This window comes from Mauremys mutica, chromosome 2 (assembly GCF_020497125.1).
Source record: "Mauremys mutica isolate MM-2020 ecotype Southern chromosome 2, ASM2049712v1, whole genome shotgun sequence".
Classification (NCBI taxonomy): Eukaryota; Metazoa; Chordata; order Testudines; family Geoemydidae; genus Mauremys; species Mauremys mutica.
The window spans coordinates 210,211,833-210,226,303 of record NC_059073.1 but is presented as its reverse complement, the minus strand read 5'-3'; the positions used below and the strand labels follow the sequence as shown (position 1 = coordinate 210,226,303).

At 42.9% G+C, this 14,471-nt stretch overlaps 1 protein-coding gene across 13 annotated transcripts in view; it reads right to left on the bottom strand.

The window, feature by feature from the left end:
* Window positions 1-14,471, bottom strand: part of CLASP2 (cytoplasmic linker associated protein 2) — a 282,235-nt gene that overhangs the window by 152,923 nt on the left and 114,841 nt on the right. For all 13 annotated transcript variants that reach the window (XM_045007895.1, XM_045007896.1, XM_045007897.1 and 10 more), the window contains exons 9-11: window positions 8,352-8,431; window positions 3,012-3,104; window positions 2,472-2,617 (exon numbers count right to left, since the gene is read on the bottom strand). In XM_045007895.1, coding sequence (XP_044863830.1) covers window positions 2,472-2,617; window positions 3,012-3,104; window positions 8,352-8,431 — 319 coding nt within the window. The remainder of the gene's footprint in view (window positions 1-2,471; window positions 2,618-3,011; window positions 3,105-8,351; window positions 8,432-14,471) is intronic.

Genomic DNA, 14,471 nt, shown 5'->3' with positions numbered 1-14,471 from the left:
TAAACAACAATAGAATACTATTTATTTTAAGTATTTTTGGATGTTTACTACCTTTTCAAATATGTTAATCTCAATTACAACACAGAATACAAAGTGTACAGTGCTCACTACTTTTATTACAAATATTTGCACTGTAAGAAACAAAAAAATTTATTTTTCAATTCACTTCATACAAATCCTATAGTGCAATCTCTTTATCATGAAAGCTGAACTTACAAATATAGAATTATGTACAAAAAAAAACTGCGTTCAAAAATAAAACGTAAAACTTTATAGCCTACAAGCCCACTCAGTCTTACTTCTTGGTCAGCCAGTCACGCAGACAAACAAGGTTGGTTACAATTTGCAGGAGATAATGCTGCCTGCTTCTTGTTTACAATGTCACCTGAAAATGAGAACAGGCGTTCGCATGGCATTGTTGTAGCAGGCATTGCAAGATATTTACCTGCCAAATGCGCTAAAAATTCATATGTCCCTTCGTGCTTCAGCCACCATTCCAGAGGACATGCTTCCATGCTGATCATGCTCGTTAAAAAAAATACTGTGTCAATTACATTTGTGATTGTTCTCTTTAGGGGGAGAATTGTATGTCTCCTGCTCCGTTTTACCCGCATTCTGCATATATTTCATGTTATAGCAATCTCGGATGATGACCCAGCACATGTTCGTTTTAAGAACAGTTTCACAGCAGATTTGGCAAAATGCAAAGAAGGTACCGACGTGAGATTTCTAAAAAGTAACTACAGCACTCGACCTAAGGTTTAAGAGTCTGAAGTGCCATTCAAAATCTGAGAGGGACGAGGTGTGGAGCATGCTTTTAGAAGCCTTAAAAGAGCAACACACTGATGCGGAAACTACAGAACCCAAACCACCAAAAAAGAAAATCAACCTTCTGCTGGTGGCATCTGACTCAGATGATGAAAATGAACATGCATCAGTCTGCACTGCTTTGGATCGTTATCAAGCAGAACACATCATCAGCATGGAAGCATGGGGCATACGAATGTTTAGCATATCTGGCACATAAATGCCATGCTCTCATTTTCAGATGACACTGTAAATAAGAAGCAGGCAGCAGTATCTCTTGTCAATGTAAGCAAACTTGTTTGTCTTAGCATTTGGCAGAATAAGAAGTAGGACTGAGTGGGCTTGTAGACTCTAAAGTTTTACACTGTTTTGTTTTTTAGTGCAATTATGTAACCAAAAAAAAAAATCTGCATTTGTAAGTTATGCTTTCACAATAAAGAGATTGCACTTCAGTACTTGTATGAGGTGAATTGACAAATACTATTTCTTTGGTTTATCATTTTTACGGTGCATATATTTGTAATTAAAAATAATAATATAAAGTAAGCACACTGTGTACTTTGTATTCTGTGTTGTAATTAAAATCAACATTGAAAATGTAGAAAAACATCCAAAAATATTTAGTAAATTTCAATTGCTTTCTATTGTTAAGTGCGATTAATCACAATTATTTTTTTTAATTGTGATTACGTTTTTTGAGTTAATCACGTGAGTTAACTGAGATTACTTGACAGCTCTACATTAAATATATTTGACCACTTACATGTATATATGATATGATATTAAAGTTCCTCATTTCACTTCTATTTTCAATCAATTGACTAGACTATTAAATGTAAGGGCCTGCTCCTGAAAATGCTACAGGGCACAGTTCTTGTTACTATGAATAGCCACACTGAAGTCATGGTAACAAGCACCCAGGAGTAATTGTTTTGAGGCTTGGAACCCGAGTTTCTGAGTAAATAGTGATTAATGTTATGTGTAAACACATCCAATTTGGTTATCATAAGGACTGAAATGCATAACTCAAATGATGACATTGTTTTTTTACAAGTGATTTTCTTTTCTATGAAAGAATTGCACTTATTATCTAAAGGGAACATAAACTTTGTCCCAACCTAAGTGATATACACTGAAGGTCACTCAAGACTTCATCTGTTGTTCAAAACAAATCATTTTGACAAGGCATTACCCAAATATAAAGCACATGAATTATTCTCAATAGAAAATTAAAATCTAACATGACTATTTCTATGCTTAATTCACAATACATTCATGTACCTTTTCAGAACAGTTTTAGTAAATTACTAAGTGTAAAAATATTTCACTAACTAAAATATTCCCCTGCTCTTTTATATAAACGCTCTCTTTTCAAGCGGATGTCTTATTCAGCCAAGATATAGCATATCTTCTGCATCATGGAAGATACTCGCAGTTACAATGAAGAGTGCTGCCTTAGATTATATGCATTGTTCTACAGCTTCAAATCCTGACTTCACCCTCCAACCAGGTATGGTACACAAGAACTCAAGACATATTTAGCTGACGGTGCATTGGCACAGCTGAGATGTATTTTTTTTTTTTTTTAATCTTGATGTTGCTAGCCATATACCTCATATACCTTATTTAGATCTAGAGCCATTTAAAACCAAGCATGTACTTACGCTACAGTAATGCATGCTTCTCTAACCACCTGGGATCTGAGATCCTTAGCTGATAATTTAAAAGCTCCATCCAACAACCGTAGATGCTGGAAAAAGCAGTCATACTGTGCAGCTCCAGCAACAAGCAGCGATCGAACCTTCTTGAGCTACAACAAAATTAAGACGTTAGTTATCAATACTCCTGACTGCACAGAGACAGAGCTTTTAAAATATGTAAAGCCTACAGGCAAGTGTCACTACCTGCAAGGCACATATATATGTGTGTACACATAATTTTGTGCATACACACGCTGAGACTCAGAAGAGGTCCTTTGGAAAAATTACCACTTAAACACTGTTAGAAATATATTTCTCTATATATTCCAGGGTTTTTTTTCAAACCGATATTGTAATGATACACCACCACATAAAAATATGAAAAACAATTCCATCTTTAAAAGTGTATCTAATATAAAAATGTCTTGAATTAATCTCAATTGTAAATACTTCACTATTTTGTGAAAGCTTTTTTAGAACAATCTGTTTGGATAAAAAACATACCGCACTGGCTCGCTGATCCCAGTCATGTTTATCATCTGAGAGAATTTCCCTGATTTTGTTTAATGTTTCTTCAAGCTCTCGACTAGAATAGATCTGTTTAAAAACAAATAATATGTAGACTTAATATTTTCATCTTTACCTGAGAAAAGGGACAACAATTGTCTTAGGTTTAAAAAAAATTGAACTATAATTTTGAAAACATTAAGGACAAAATTCCACATAGTCAGATTCTAATAGAGTTTTTATTTTAGAACAAATTTTTATTTATATACACAACTGTCATTCAAGGCCTTCTAAATTCAAAAGTGTAACGTTGATTTTGTGATAAACATTTTATCTCAGGAAAGATTTCAGTCTCAGTCTATAGAACAAGTAAATCACCAACCCCAGTGATTTACTAATTTTAGTAATTTAATTTTTTGATTCAGCTACAATTCATTGTGAGTGAAATGTTTAGGAAATAGGTCAATATGTTACTGTGATTAAATTTCAATCTAATTTCCCAGTATGTATATAAAATTGTTCTACTATGGAAATAATATTGGGGCAGGGACTTCTTTTTCTTATGTGTATATAGCACTTAGCTCAATAGAGCCCTGACTGAATTGCTAGGCACTCTACAACACAAATAAAACCAACAATTTGTTTGAAAAATACTTTAAGAATCTCAGTAACATCTATGCAAGTAATATGTATCCCAGTTATGCATAGCTAGAATTAGGTTTTTTCAATGTTCCTTCTGTACATTCCTTTAATAAATGCATTTAGTACATTTATTACACTTTTTAAAACTATATTTTGAAGAAGGCCCCTATTTTCACAGTTTGGGTTACCTTTTCACCTGAAAAAAAAATCAAAGTTTGACTGACCAACAAACAAACCAACAACTCGACAAAACAAAAATCAAATTGTTAACTACTGTTGTCAATTCCAGTGTTCATGTATAAGGAAGAAGATTTCACAAGGAGGAAAATTAAAAGCTTAAGAAAATGTACGTGTTTAAAGCACCCACTTTCATATACAATCAAGTTAATGAAGTCCTTCTGATTTCTCTACTCCACCCCCTCCACTCACATACCCTTCTCTACTCCCCAGGATCTAACCAGAACATGCTCCTTTCTGCCTTCATGAAATATGCTAAATTGAAGTTCTGGTTTTTCTCCAGCCAACAGAGAGAAGCAGGTCAGGGACAGAGTTCCGAGTAAGTTCCTCTTAAGCAACTTCAAATAATTTTTTGACAAATTTTGTTGTTGTTGGAAAATGGTAGTATGTTGAAAATGGAGGTTTGTTATTTGTTACCGGAGGTTCTTTGAGATATGTGGTCCCTATTTGTATTCACATGTGTCTGAGTCCAGACATTTTTAGTAAGCCGTGTCCGTTGGTGCGCACATGGGAGCTAATCTCCTTGTGCTCTGAACCGAAGGTATAAACAGCAGAGCAGGCCAATGCCTCTCCAGTTGTATTCTTACCAAGGATCTAGTCATGATCCACAGCAGAGAGGACAGAGCAGTGGAATTCAGATAGGGACCACACATCTTACAGAACCTCCAGTTACAGGTAAGTAACATCCATTTCTTCTTTGAGTGACAATCCCTGTGTATTCCACATGTGGGAGATTAGTAAACAGTAGTCAAACAGGACGTGGGCGCGAGGCTGCAGATGGTATGACTGTAGTACTGCTGTCCACGGGGCTTCAGCCAGAGGCAATGTGTGAGGAGGACATGTGGGGTCATGTGCTGCCGGGCCCCCCTGTGCCTTAGGTAAAGGCAACGGGAAACAGCTGGGAGCTGCAGGGAGAGCCATTACTTTTACTACTGCCTCTCCCCAAGGAGCTAAAACAGAGAACCCTCCATGCAGCTCCCAGCTGTTTGCCGCTACCTCTCCACGCAGAGCTAACATCTGGGAGCGGAAGGGACGCAGAGCGAAAGAGGAAGGTGAGACTGGGGATGTGAGACTCAAGTTATTGGGGGCTCGAACCTTTTAACTGTGCCCCCCACCCTCAGCAGGCACCAGTCATTTCTGGCGGAAGCCCCAAGCTCTCCCCCCCGCCCCCAAGTCTGGTATGCAGAGAATGGTGTGGGGGAGAAGGGGGGCAGGAGCCACACTAACTGTAAAAGAGCCACACGCAGCTCACGAGCCAGTTTGGCCACCCCGGTCTAAACTAACATGTAATGTCTTGTAAAGGCATGTATGGAGCTCCAGGTCACCACCCTACATACATCTAGTAAAGGTACGTTTTGCAGAGATGCTGCAGAGGTTGCTTGAGCTCTAACTGAATGGACTTTCACCTCCTCCATGCAGCCTGAGATCCATTTAGAGAGTCTCTGCACAGATAGATCTTTAGACCTTGATCACTCTACTATATGATAAAAAGCCTAGGTGTCTTTCTAATTGCTTTTGTTCTCTGTAGATAAAAGGCCACCAGACATCTAGGGACTAAAGCCTTCTCTCTGCATCAGAGGCATATGGTTCGGGGGAAAATTCCGATAAGTGAATAGTCTGATTCATGTGAAACTTTGAAATGACTTTAGGAATGAACTTCAGTTGGAGGCAAAGACAGACTTTATGGAAGATGGTGTATGGTGGGTCTGCCATGAGTGCTCCCAGCTTGCTCACCCTCCTGGCTGATGTGATGGTGACTAGGAAGACAACTTTCACCCAGAGATGGGACAAAGAACAGGTGGCTAATGCTTCGAAGTGAGATTTGGTAAGGTTGAGGTCCAACTGAAGTGTTGGTTTCACCACTGCTGGAAAAGTTCTAATAAGTCTCTTCAAGAATCTAGTCATCATTGGCTGAGTACAGATAGTCCTCAATTAGAGGATGAAAAGCTCTGATTGCTGCAAGGTGGACCTGCAGGGAACTGATAGAGAGGCCTGATGTCTTATGGGTAAGCAGGTATTCTACAAAAACAGGGATTACAGAAGATCTGGAGATGGCTGGTGGTGTTGTAACCAAGAAAAGAAGCACTTCCACTTGGTCAAAGAGCTTCTCTTGATAGAGTCCATCCTCCTTTGGTTAAGAATGGATTGAACTGCCACTGAACATGTATGCTCTGCATCTGATCCCTATTCAAATATCAGGCCTTGAGTTGTAGTGGTCCTGGGCTGCGGTGCCTGATTGTACCATTGTGTTGTGTCAACAGATCTGGCAGTGGTCAGATGTTGATGGGAGGATGGGTTGAAATCCTCAGGAGTTCCAAGAACCAGAACTGTCTTGGCCAGTCAGGCACAATGAGGGGGGAAGCATCATCTTGAACGACAGATTTTCTTGATGAAATAATAGGCTCCTGATCTCCTGGTGGTGACATAGATACCAGTGGGAGGACGTTATGAGTTGTGGACACATTAGGAGAGGATCTTCTTCCTCTCAAGGTGATTTCTTCAGGTGTAGGGATGTCTCCAAGGAGATCCAGGACCAACAAAAAAGAATATTGTGGTTACAACAGAGTGAAAATATCCTCAAATGAGATACAGGTTTTGACCCTCCCTGATGTCTGGGGAGCCCCTGAGAAGTGGATTGGGAGATCCAGGTCTAGTACTCAAAGGATCCCATAAGAGTAAGTCGGAACCATTGGATGGATCTGGTTGGTACCCGCCCTTTGGTTTGTGGTTCTTACTAAATGCTAGTAAGAAAGAGTGGTGTATTTGCATTCAAAATCATCCACGCAGGAGCAAGATGTAAACGAGGGGGAGGGGGGAAACTTGCAGCATAAGGGTTGAAATTCTGCAAAGATTTGCTTAAGGGTGGGGCCAGGGTGTTATGGAGATACCTGCAATAAACTATTCACTTCACAAAAATGGTCAGCTGCGCCTTTGCCTATAGATGTCCCCAGAAGTATACCTAACAAACAGCTGTGTTGTCATATGGAAGGAACACTATATACCACTGTGGATCAGTCATACACAGGATCCTTTATGGTAATCACAGCCTGCAATGAGTTCTCAGTGTTCTACTATACGTTGGGGATTTAGGTAATTTTTTTTCCCCCAACAAGAGAGCACTTAACAGATGGCCCAACCACAAGCACCAAATATCTATAGTTCAGCACTCTGATAATTCAGACCACTTAATTAAAACTCAGATATCAAAAAGAACTCAGCACCCGTAATTTAGGCACCCAGGTATGAGGCTAGACTTTTCAAAAGAGTTCTGTTAGAAATAAGCACTTCTGAAAATCTATCTGGGTGTGCTGGTTTCAGGTCCTAAATTTTAGGCACCAACTTTGAAAACATTAGCCTTGCTTTTTAAACCATTTGTCTAGTTCAGCATTTAATTAAGTACAATCCTAGATTTTCCATAAAATCATGTCTTCTTTCATTCACATCATGTATCAGCATTAAACATGTAAAATAACACTTCAATGAGAACAAGGTCACTTCTCTCAGCAGTTACTGGGAAAAGATTAATAAAATAATAATGGACTTGAACCTGAAAAGAAAATAAAAAGTTAATTAGTAACTAATAGTTGAAACAAAGAGTTTCCAAGAGAGGCTGGGAAATAACCATCAATGGAAAACTTAACGACTAATCTGATACTATTTACCAGGAACAATGCAATGATGATGGAATCGATCCTATTATGATGCAAAACTGGACTCAATTATACATTTGCATTTATTTCCAAAGCAAATATTTCCATGATTAGCTGCTGTATCAAAAAAATACATATTTTCACTTTTTTTTTTTTTAAAAAGAGGGTACCTATTCATATGATAGGGACCATGACACAGAAAGTTTACATGTTCATTTTGAACACAAGTAATAACCAACATATGTAAACACAGGCATTGTATGAGTGTATTAAACAACTCCTAAAGTTAATATCTTGGTAAATTTTAATCCACTATTCACAAAGAACAGAAAGGAAATTAGCAATGTGAATCAAACCTCTTGTCAACTTATTTTAAAAAATCAAACCCTCCATGACTCAAATTACACAAGAAAGCTGTTAAACAACACTATTTTGGTTTGTTTTTTTAATATCCTCAGCACAAACTATCCCTTGCCTATATTAGAAATAATATTAATGCCCTAGACCAGACCAATATACCAAAGTTCAGTGCAGAACAAATCTTACAGCTAACTTCTAATTCTAGCCTAAAAATATAATGGAAGCCAACACCCATTTTTAGTATGTATGTGCAGGCACTGGCAATAATTTGAAGGGGAAAATTTAACAATGCCCAGCTAAAGGCTGATCATTTCATGACAATAAAGGATAATTAGAAAAAAATTAAAGATTAAAGAAGCTTGTTGTCACAAAGAATTGCAAATCAAAACACACAGAAATAAGACATTTCTTCTGAAAATAAAATTGAGCATGAATGACAATATCTTACCTGTACAGAAGGAACATCTGTAAATGCCTTAATAAAATCATCCTCATCGACAGCTCCAGCTCCTCCCTCTTTAGATGCACCTATGTAAGTTTTAAAACAAAACCAAAAAAAAACCCACATCAACTGCTTATTGGTGTCGAATACATTTCAAATTTACAAAGATTTTCTAGTTCAAATACATTCAATTTATATTTAACTTTAGTTACACTGTAATCCTTATTTGGGTGAAAAAGATGGGCAAGGTGAAAAATTTAATAGAACTGATAAACATTGAATTTCTAATATATAGGAAATTTTAATATTCTAACATCTGTTTTCATCTTTAATCTGTTTCAACATCCTCAAACTGAAACATTTAAATTTGTTAACCTAATATAAAATATTTTTTTCAATTTTTACCATAAAAAAATTCCCCCCCATCAACATTTTACAGTGAAAAAAATCATTTTTGCTGAAACCACATTTTCTGCCAAAAAACCAACTGAAACCCATCACCATACAACAGGCTTGTACAGAATGCCTCCACTATCTACTGAAATAAAACAGGTTTTCCTTGAACATGTACCACACAAATTAATAGTGTATTTAAAAATCATATTTAAAGTAAATCTTCATTTTAAGTAATTTAAGTAGGGATGCTGAAACAGCCCCATCCCTTTTTCAGCCAAGCAGTCAAAGGCCTTTTGGAAAAAGTACATATTTTATTGGTGCAGTCTGATTCCCTTGGTCCTACCCTACTGACTAATATTGGTGTGATGCTATTATTGGCTGACAGAAGCATCAGATTACTGTATTCAGGCTTAGCTGCAATTAAGTGCTTGGCAGAACTGCATTAAGATACAAGAAGTTTCACCTTTCTTTAAATGGGACCAAATTTTTTCTACTAGCTTAAGAAGAGAGTTGGAGACTGGTTATTTCCACTTTGATTTGTCTGGATAACAATAGCTGGTATCCTGGACCAACTGTGAGAAGGGCCCTTACTAAGAGCACAGCAGCTATGCCAAATGGTTGGAGGCTATGGAGGCTGAAAACTGATGGTCTTCAGCCTTCCTCTAATAATATCTAGATTTCCTTATCTTCATCCAGCGGGAGTCTAGTCTTTCTGTTGAATCCTGAGAATGTGCAGGCAGAAAATTATAACAGTTCTTATTCATGGACTGTACTCTTCTTCCTTGTTCAGTGTTGGTAATAGGGGACGTCATATCAAATATTTTTTCCTAGAATCAAATAGAGACCACGTATCTCATAGAACCTCCAGTAACAAATAACAAACCTCCATTTTCAACCCCCAGAGGTCGGTTTTGTTCAGCATTTTCATTAATGATCTGGATGATGGAATGGATTGCACTCTCAGCAAGTTTGCAGATGACACTAAGCTGGGGGGAGAGGTAGATACGTTGAAGTGTAGGGATAGGGTCCAGAGTGACCTAGACTAATTGGAGGATTGAGCCAAAAGAAATCTGTTGAGGTTCAACAAGGACAAGTGCAGAAACCTGCACTTAGGATGGAAGAATCCCATGCACTGCTATCGGCTGGGGACCAACTGGCTAAGCGGCAGTTCTGCAGAAAAGGACCTGGGGATTACACAGTGGACGAGAAGCTGGATATGAGTCAACAGTGTGCCCTTGTTGCCAAGAAGGCTAACGGCATATTGGGCTGTATTAGTAGGAGCATTGTCAGCAGATTGAGGGAAGTGATTATTCCCCTCTATTTAGCACTGGTGAGGCCTCATCTAGAGTATTGCGTCCAGTTTTGGAGCACCCACTACAGAAAGGATGTGGACAAATTGGAGAGAGTCCAGCAGAGGGCAATGAAAATGATTAGGGGGCTGGGGCACATGACTTATGAGAAGAGGCTGAGGGAATTGGGCTTATTTAGTCTGCAGACGAGGGGGGGGTGGGTTGTTAGCAGCCTTCAACTACCTGAAGGAGGGTTCCAAAGAGGATGGATCTAGACTGTTCTCAGTGGTACCAGATGACAGAACAAGGAGTAATGGTCTCAAGTTGCAGTGGGGGAGATCTAGGTTGGATATTAGGAAAAACTATTTCACTAGGAGGGTGGTGAAGCACTGGAATGGGTTACCTAGGGAGGTGGTGGAAATCTCCATCCTTAGAGGTTTTTACGGCCCAGCTTGACAAAGCCCTGGCTGGGATGATTTAGTTGGGGTTGGTCCTGCTTTCAGAAGGGGGTTGAACTAGATGATCTCCTGAGGTCTCTTCCAACCCTAGTCTTCTATTATTCTAATATACATGACAAGTTTCTTATGATCTGAACTGGCTGCCTTTTGATTCCACGGTGGAAGTTAAGATGTTGGTTTTGGCCTATAAAGTCCTAAATGGCTTTTGGTTTTGCTTGCTCGAGAGAAAAGACGGTTACTCACCTTTGTAACTGTTGTTCTTCGAGATGTGTTGCTCATATCCATTCCAGTTAGGTGTGCGCGTTGCGCGTGCACGTTCGTCGGAAGATTTTTACCCTAGCAACTCCCGGTGGGTCGGCTGGGTCGCCCCCTAGAGTGGCGCCACCATGGCGCCGGATATATACCCCTGCCAACCCGACCGCTCCTCACTTCCTTCTTGCCGGATACTCCGACAGTGGGGAAGGAGGGCGGGTTTGGAATGGATATGAGCAACACATCTCGAAGAACAACAGTTACAAAGGTGAGTAACCGTCTTTTCTTCTTCGAGTGCTTGCTCATATCCATTCCAGTTAGGTGATTCCCAAGCCTTACCTAGGCGGTGGGGTCGGAGTGAGATGTCGCAGAGTGTAAAACCGTGGAGCCAAAGGCTGCGTCATCCCTGGACTGCTGGACCAGGGCATAGTGGGAGGCGAAGGTATGGACCGAGGACCAGGTAGCTGCACGACAAATCTCGTGTATAGGCACGTGAGCCAAGAAAGCGGCAGATGAGGCTTGAGCCCTGGTAGAGTGCACAGTGATGTGGCTCAGCGGAACATGAGCTAAAACATAACATGTGCGGATGCAGGATGTCACCCAGGAGGAAATCCTCTGCGAGGAAACGGGTAAAGCCCCTCATCCGCTCAGCCACCGCAACGAAGAGTTGTGGGGTTTTGCGGAAGGGTTTTGTGCGCTCGATGTAAAAAGCGAGAGCTCTACGGACATCGAGTGAGTGCAGTTGTTGCTCCCTGAGGGATGAATGCGGCTTCAGAAAGAAGACAGGAAGGAAAATTTCCTGGTTAACATGGAAGGCCGATACCACTTTGGGGAGAAAGGCCGGATGTGGTCGCAACTGCACCTTGTCCTTATGGAATACAGTATAGGAAGGGTCTACCATAAGAGCTCGAAGCTCTGAAACTCATCTCGCCGATGTAATGGCCACGAGAAAGGAGGTTTTCCAGGAGTGGTAGAGGAGGGAGCAAGTTGCTAACGGCTCAAACGGGGGCGACATAAGTCTGGCGAGAACCAGGTTAAGGTCCCAGGTCAGGGCGGGGCGGCGGACCTGTGGGTATAGACGCTGCAGGCCCTTGAGGAATCGAGATACCATAGGATGGGAAAAAACCAAGCGGACAGTGTCTCCTGGGTGGAAGGTAGAGATGGCCGCCAAGTGTACTCTCAAAGATGACAGTGCTAGGCCCTGTTGTTGAAGAGACCAAAGGTAGTCCAAGATGGTGGGAATGGAAACCTCGGTTGGGAGAACGTGCCGTGCTTCTCACCAGCACGTGAAACGCTTCCACTTGGCCAAATATGTTGCTCTAGTGGAAGGCTTCCTGCTCCCCAGGAGCACTTGTTGCACTGGGGCGGAGCAACGCAACTCGGACTGGGTCAACCACTCAGGAGCCATGCTGTGAGGTGGAGGGACGGTAGGTCCGGGTGATGTAGTTTGCCGTGGTCCTGAGTTATCAGGTCCAGGTGAAGTGGAAGGGGGATGGGGTCCGCTATGGACATGTCCAGCAACATGCTGTACCAGTGTTGCCGGGGCCACGTTGGAGCGATCATGATCAAGCGGGCTCTGACCCTGCGTACTTTGAGCAGGACTCTGTGGACGAGGGGAAACGGTGGAAATGCATATAGCAGGTGCGTCGTCCACGGGATAAGGAAGGCGTCCGCCATGGAACCCGGTGAGAGGCCTTGAAAGGAGCAGAACATCTGGCATTTCCTGTTCTCACGGGACGTGAATAGGTCTATCTGGGGAAATCCCCACTTTTGGAAGATCGAAAGAATAATGTCCGGGCGAAGCGACCACTCGTGAGAGAGCAAGGATCTGCTGAGGCGGTCCGCCAGTGTGTTCCGAACCCCCAGGAGAAAGGACGCTACAGGGTCTATGGAGTGGACTATACAGAAGTCCCAGAGTCGCACGGCCTCCTGACAAAGGGGCGAGGACCTTGTCCCACCCTGTTTGTTTATATAGTACATGGCCGTCATGTAGTCAGTGAATATTGACACACAACGGCCCTGCAAATGCTGTTTGAATGCCTGGCAAGCAAAGCGGACTGCTCTCAGCTCCCGGACATTGATGTGCAAGGCCAGTTCCTGGAGTGACCAAAGGCCTTGAGTGCGTAGATGACCGAGATGAGCACCCCAACCGAGAGATGATGCGTCCGTCGTCAGGGACGCCGAGGGCTGGGGTGGATGGAACGGCAGCCCTGTACAGACGTGGGAGGGGGTCAGCTACCATTTGAGGGAGTCTAAGACGCTCGGGGGAATGGTGACTATCATGTCTATGGCGTCTCTGCGGGGTGGGTACACCACGATTGGAGGGGATGGAGGCGTAGCCTGGCATATTTTGTCACAAACGTGCAGGCCGCCATGTGACCCAGGAGACCCAGGGAGGTGCGAACCGTAGTTAACGGAACAGCTTGCAGACTCCGGATGATGGCCACCATTGCCTGAAACCGGGGCAGTGGTAAGCAGGCTCTGGTGAGGTTTGAATCCAGGGTAGTGCCAATGAAGTCTATCCTCTGTGTGGGAACCAGAGTGGATTTTTCCGCATTGATCAGTAGGCCTAGGTGTAGGAATAGGTCCTTGACAATGCGGACGTGATGGGTCACCTGCGCCTCGGAGGTCCCCCGGATGAGCCAGTCGTCCAGATACGGAAACACGTGTACCCGACAGCGGCGGAGATGGGCAGCGACTACAGCCATGCACTTCGTGAATACCCTTGGGGCTGTAGAGAGGCCGAAGGGGAGGACCGCGAACTGAAAATGTTGTCAGTTCACTACAAACCGGAGGAACCTTCTGTGAGGTGGGTAGATGGCTATGTGGAAATAGGCATCTTGCATGTCAAGGGCGGCATACCAGTCTCCGGGATCCAGGGATGGGATAATGGTCCCTAAGGATACCATGCGGAACTTCAACTTTATCATGAATGTGTTCAGTTTCCGCAGGTCCAGGATGGGTCTGAGACCTCCCTTTGCCTTGGGGATTAGGAAGTAGCGGGAGTAAAACCCTTTGCCCCACTCGTGGTCTGGCACCTCCTCTATGGCTCCTTTGGCAAGGAGCGCCTGAACCTCCTGAAGGAGGAATTGCTCATGAGAGGGGTCCCTGAAGAAGGACGAGGAGGGTGGGTGGGAGGGGGGGGCGTGAAATAAATTGGAGGTGGTACCCAAATTCCAGCGTGCCTAAGACCCAGCAATCTGAAGTTAGCTGGGACCACGCAGCGAGGAAAAATGAGAGGCGGTTGGAGAAAGGCAGGAACGGATCCTTTAAAGAAACTGGTACAACGCCCTCAGGCGCACCTTCAAAAGGAAGGTTTCGGCCCTGTGGGAGGCTTGGAGGGACCTCGGTTTTGGCCCCCTTGGTTGCCCGACTGCTGTCGGCGACCAGTCCTGCCCCGCGCTCTGGCAAGGTCTTGTCTTTGCCTGGGCTGAGGGTACGGGCAGTGTGGTTGAGGGCGGAAGGGCCTGCGCTGCGTTACTGGCATATGCATACCTAATGAGCGCATAATGACCCTGTTGTCCTTAAGGCTTTGCAGCCTCGGGTCAGTTGTGTCCGAGAAGAGACCTTGGCCTTCAAAGGGAAGGTCCTGAATTGTATATTGGAGCTCCGGGGGGAGGCCTGAGACCTGCAACCACGAGAGACGTCGCATAGTGACCCCTGAAGCTAGCGTCTTGGCCGCTGAGTCCGCAGCGTCTAGGGAAGCCTGTAGGGACATTCTAGCCACTTTT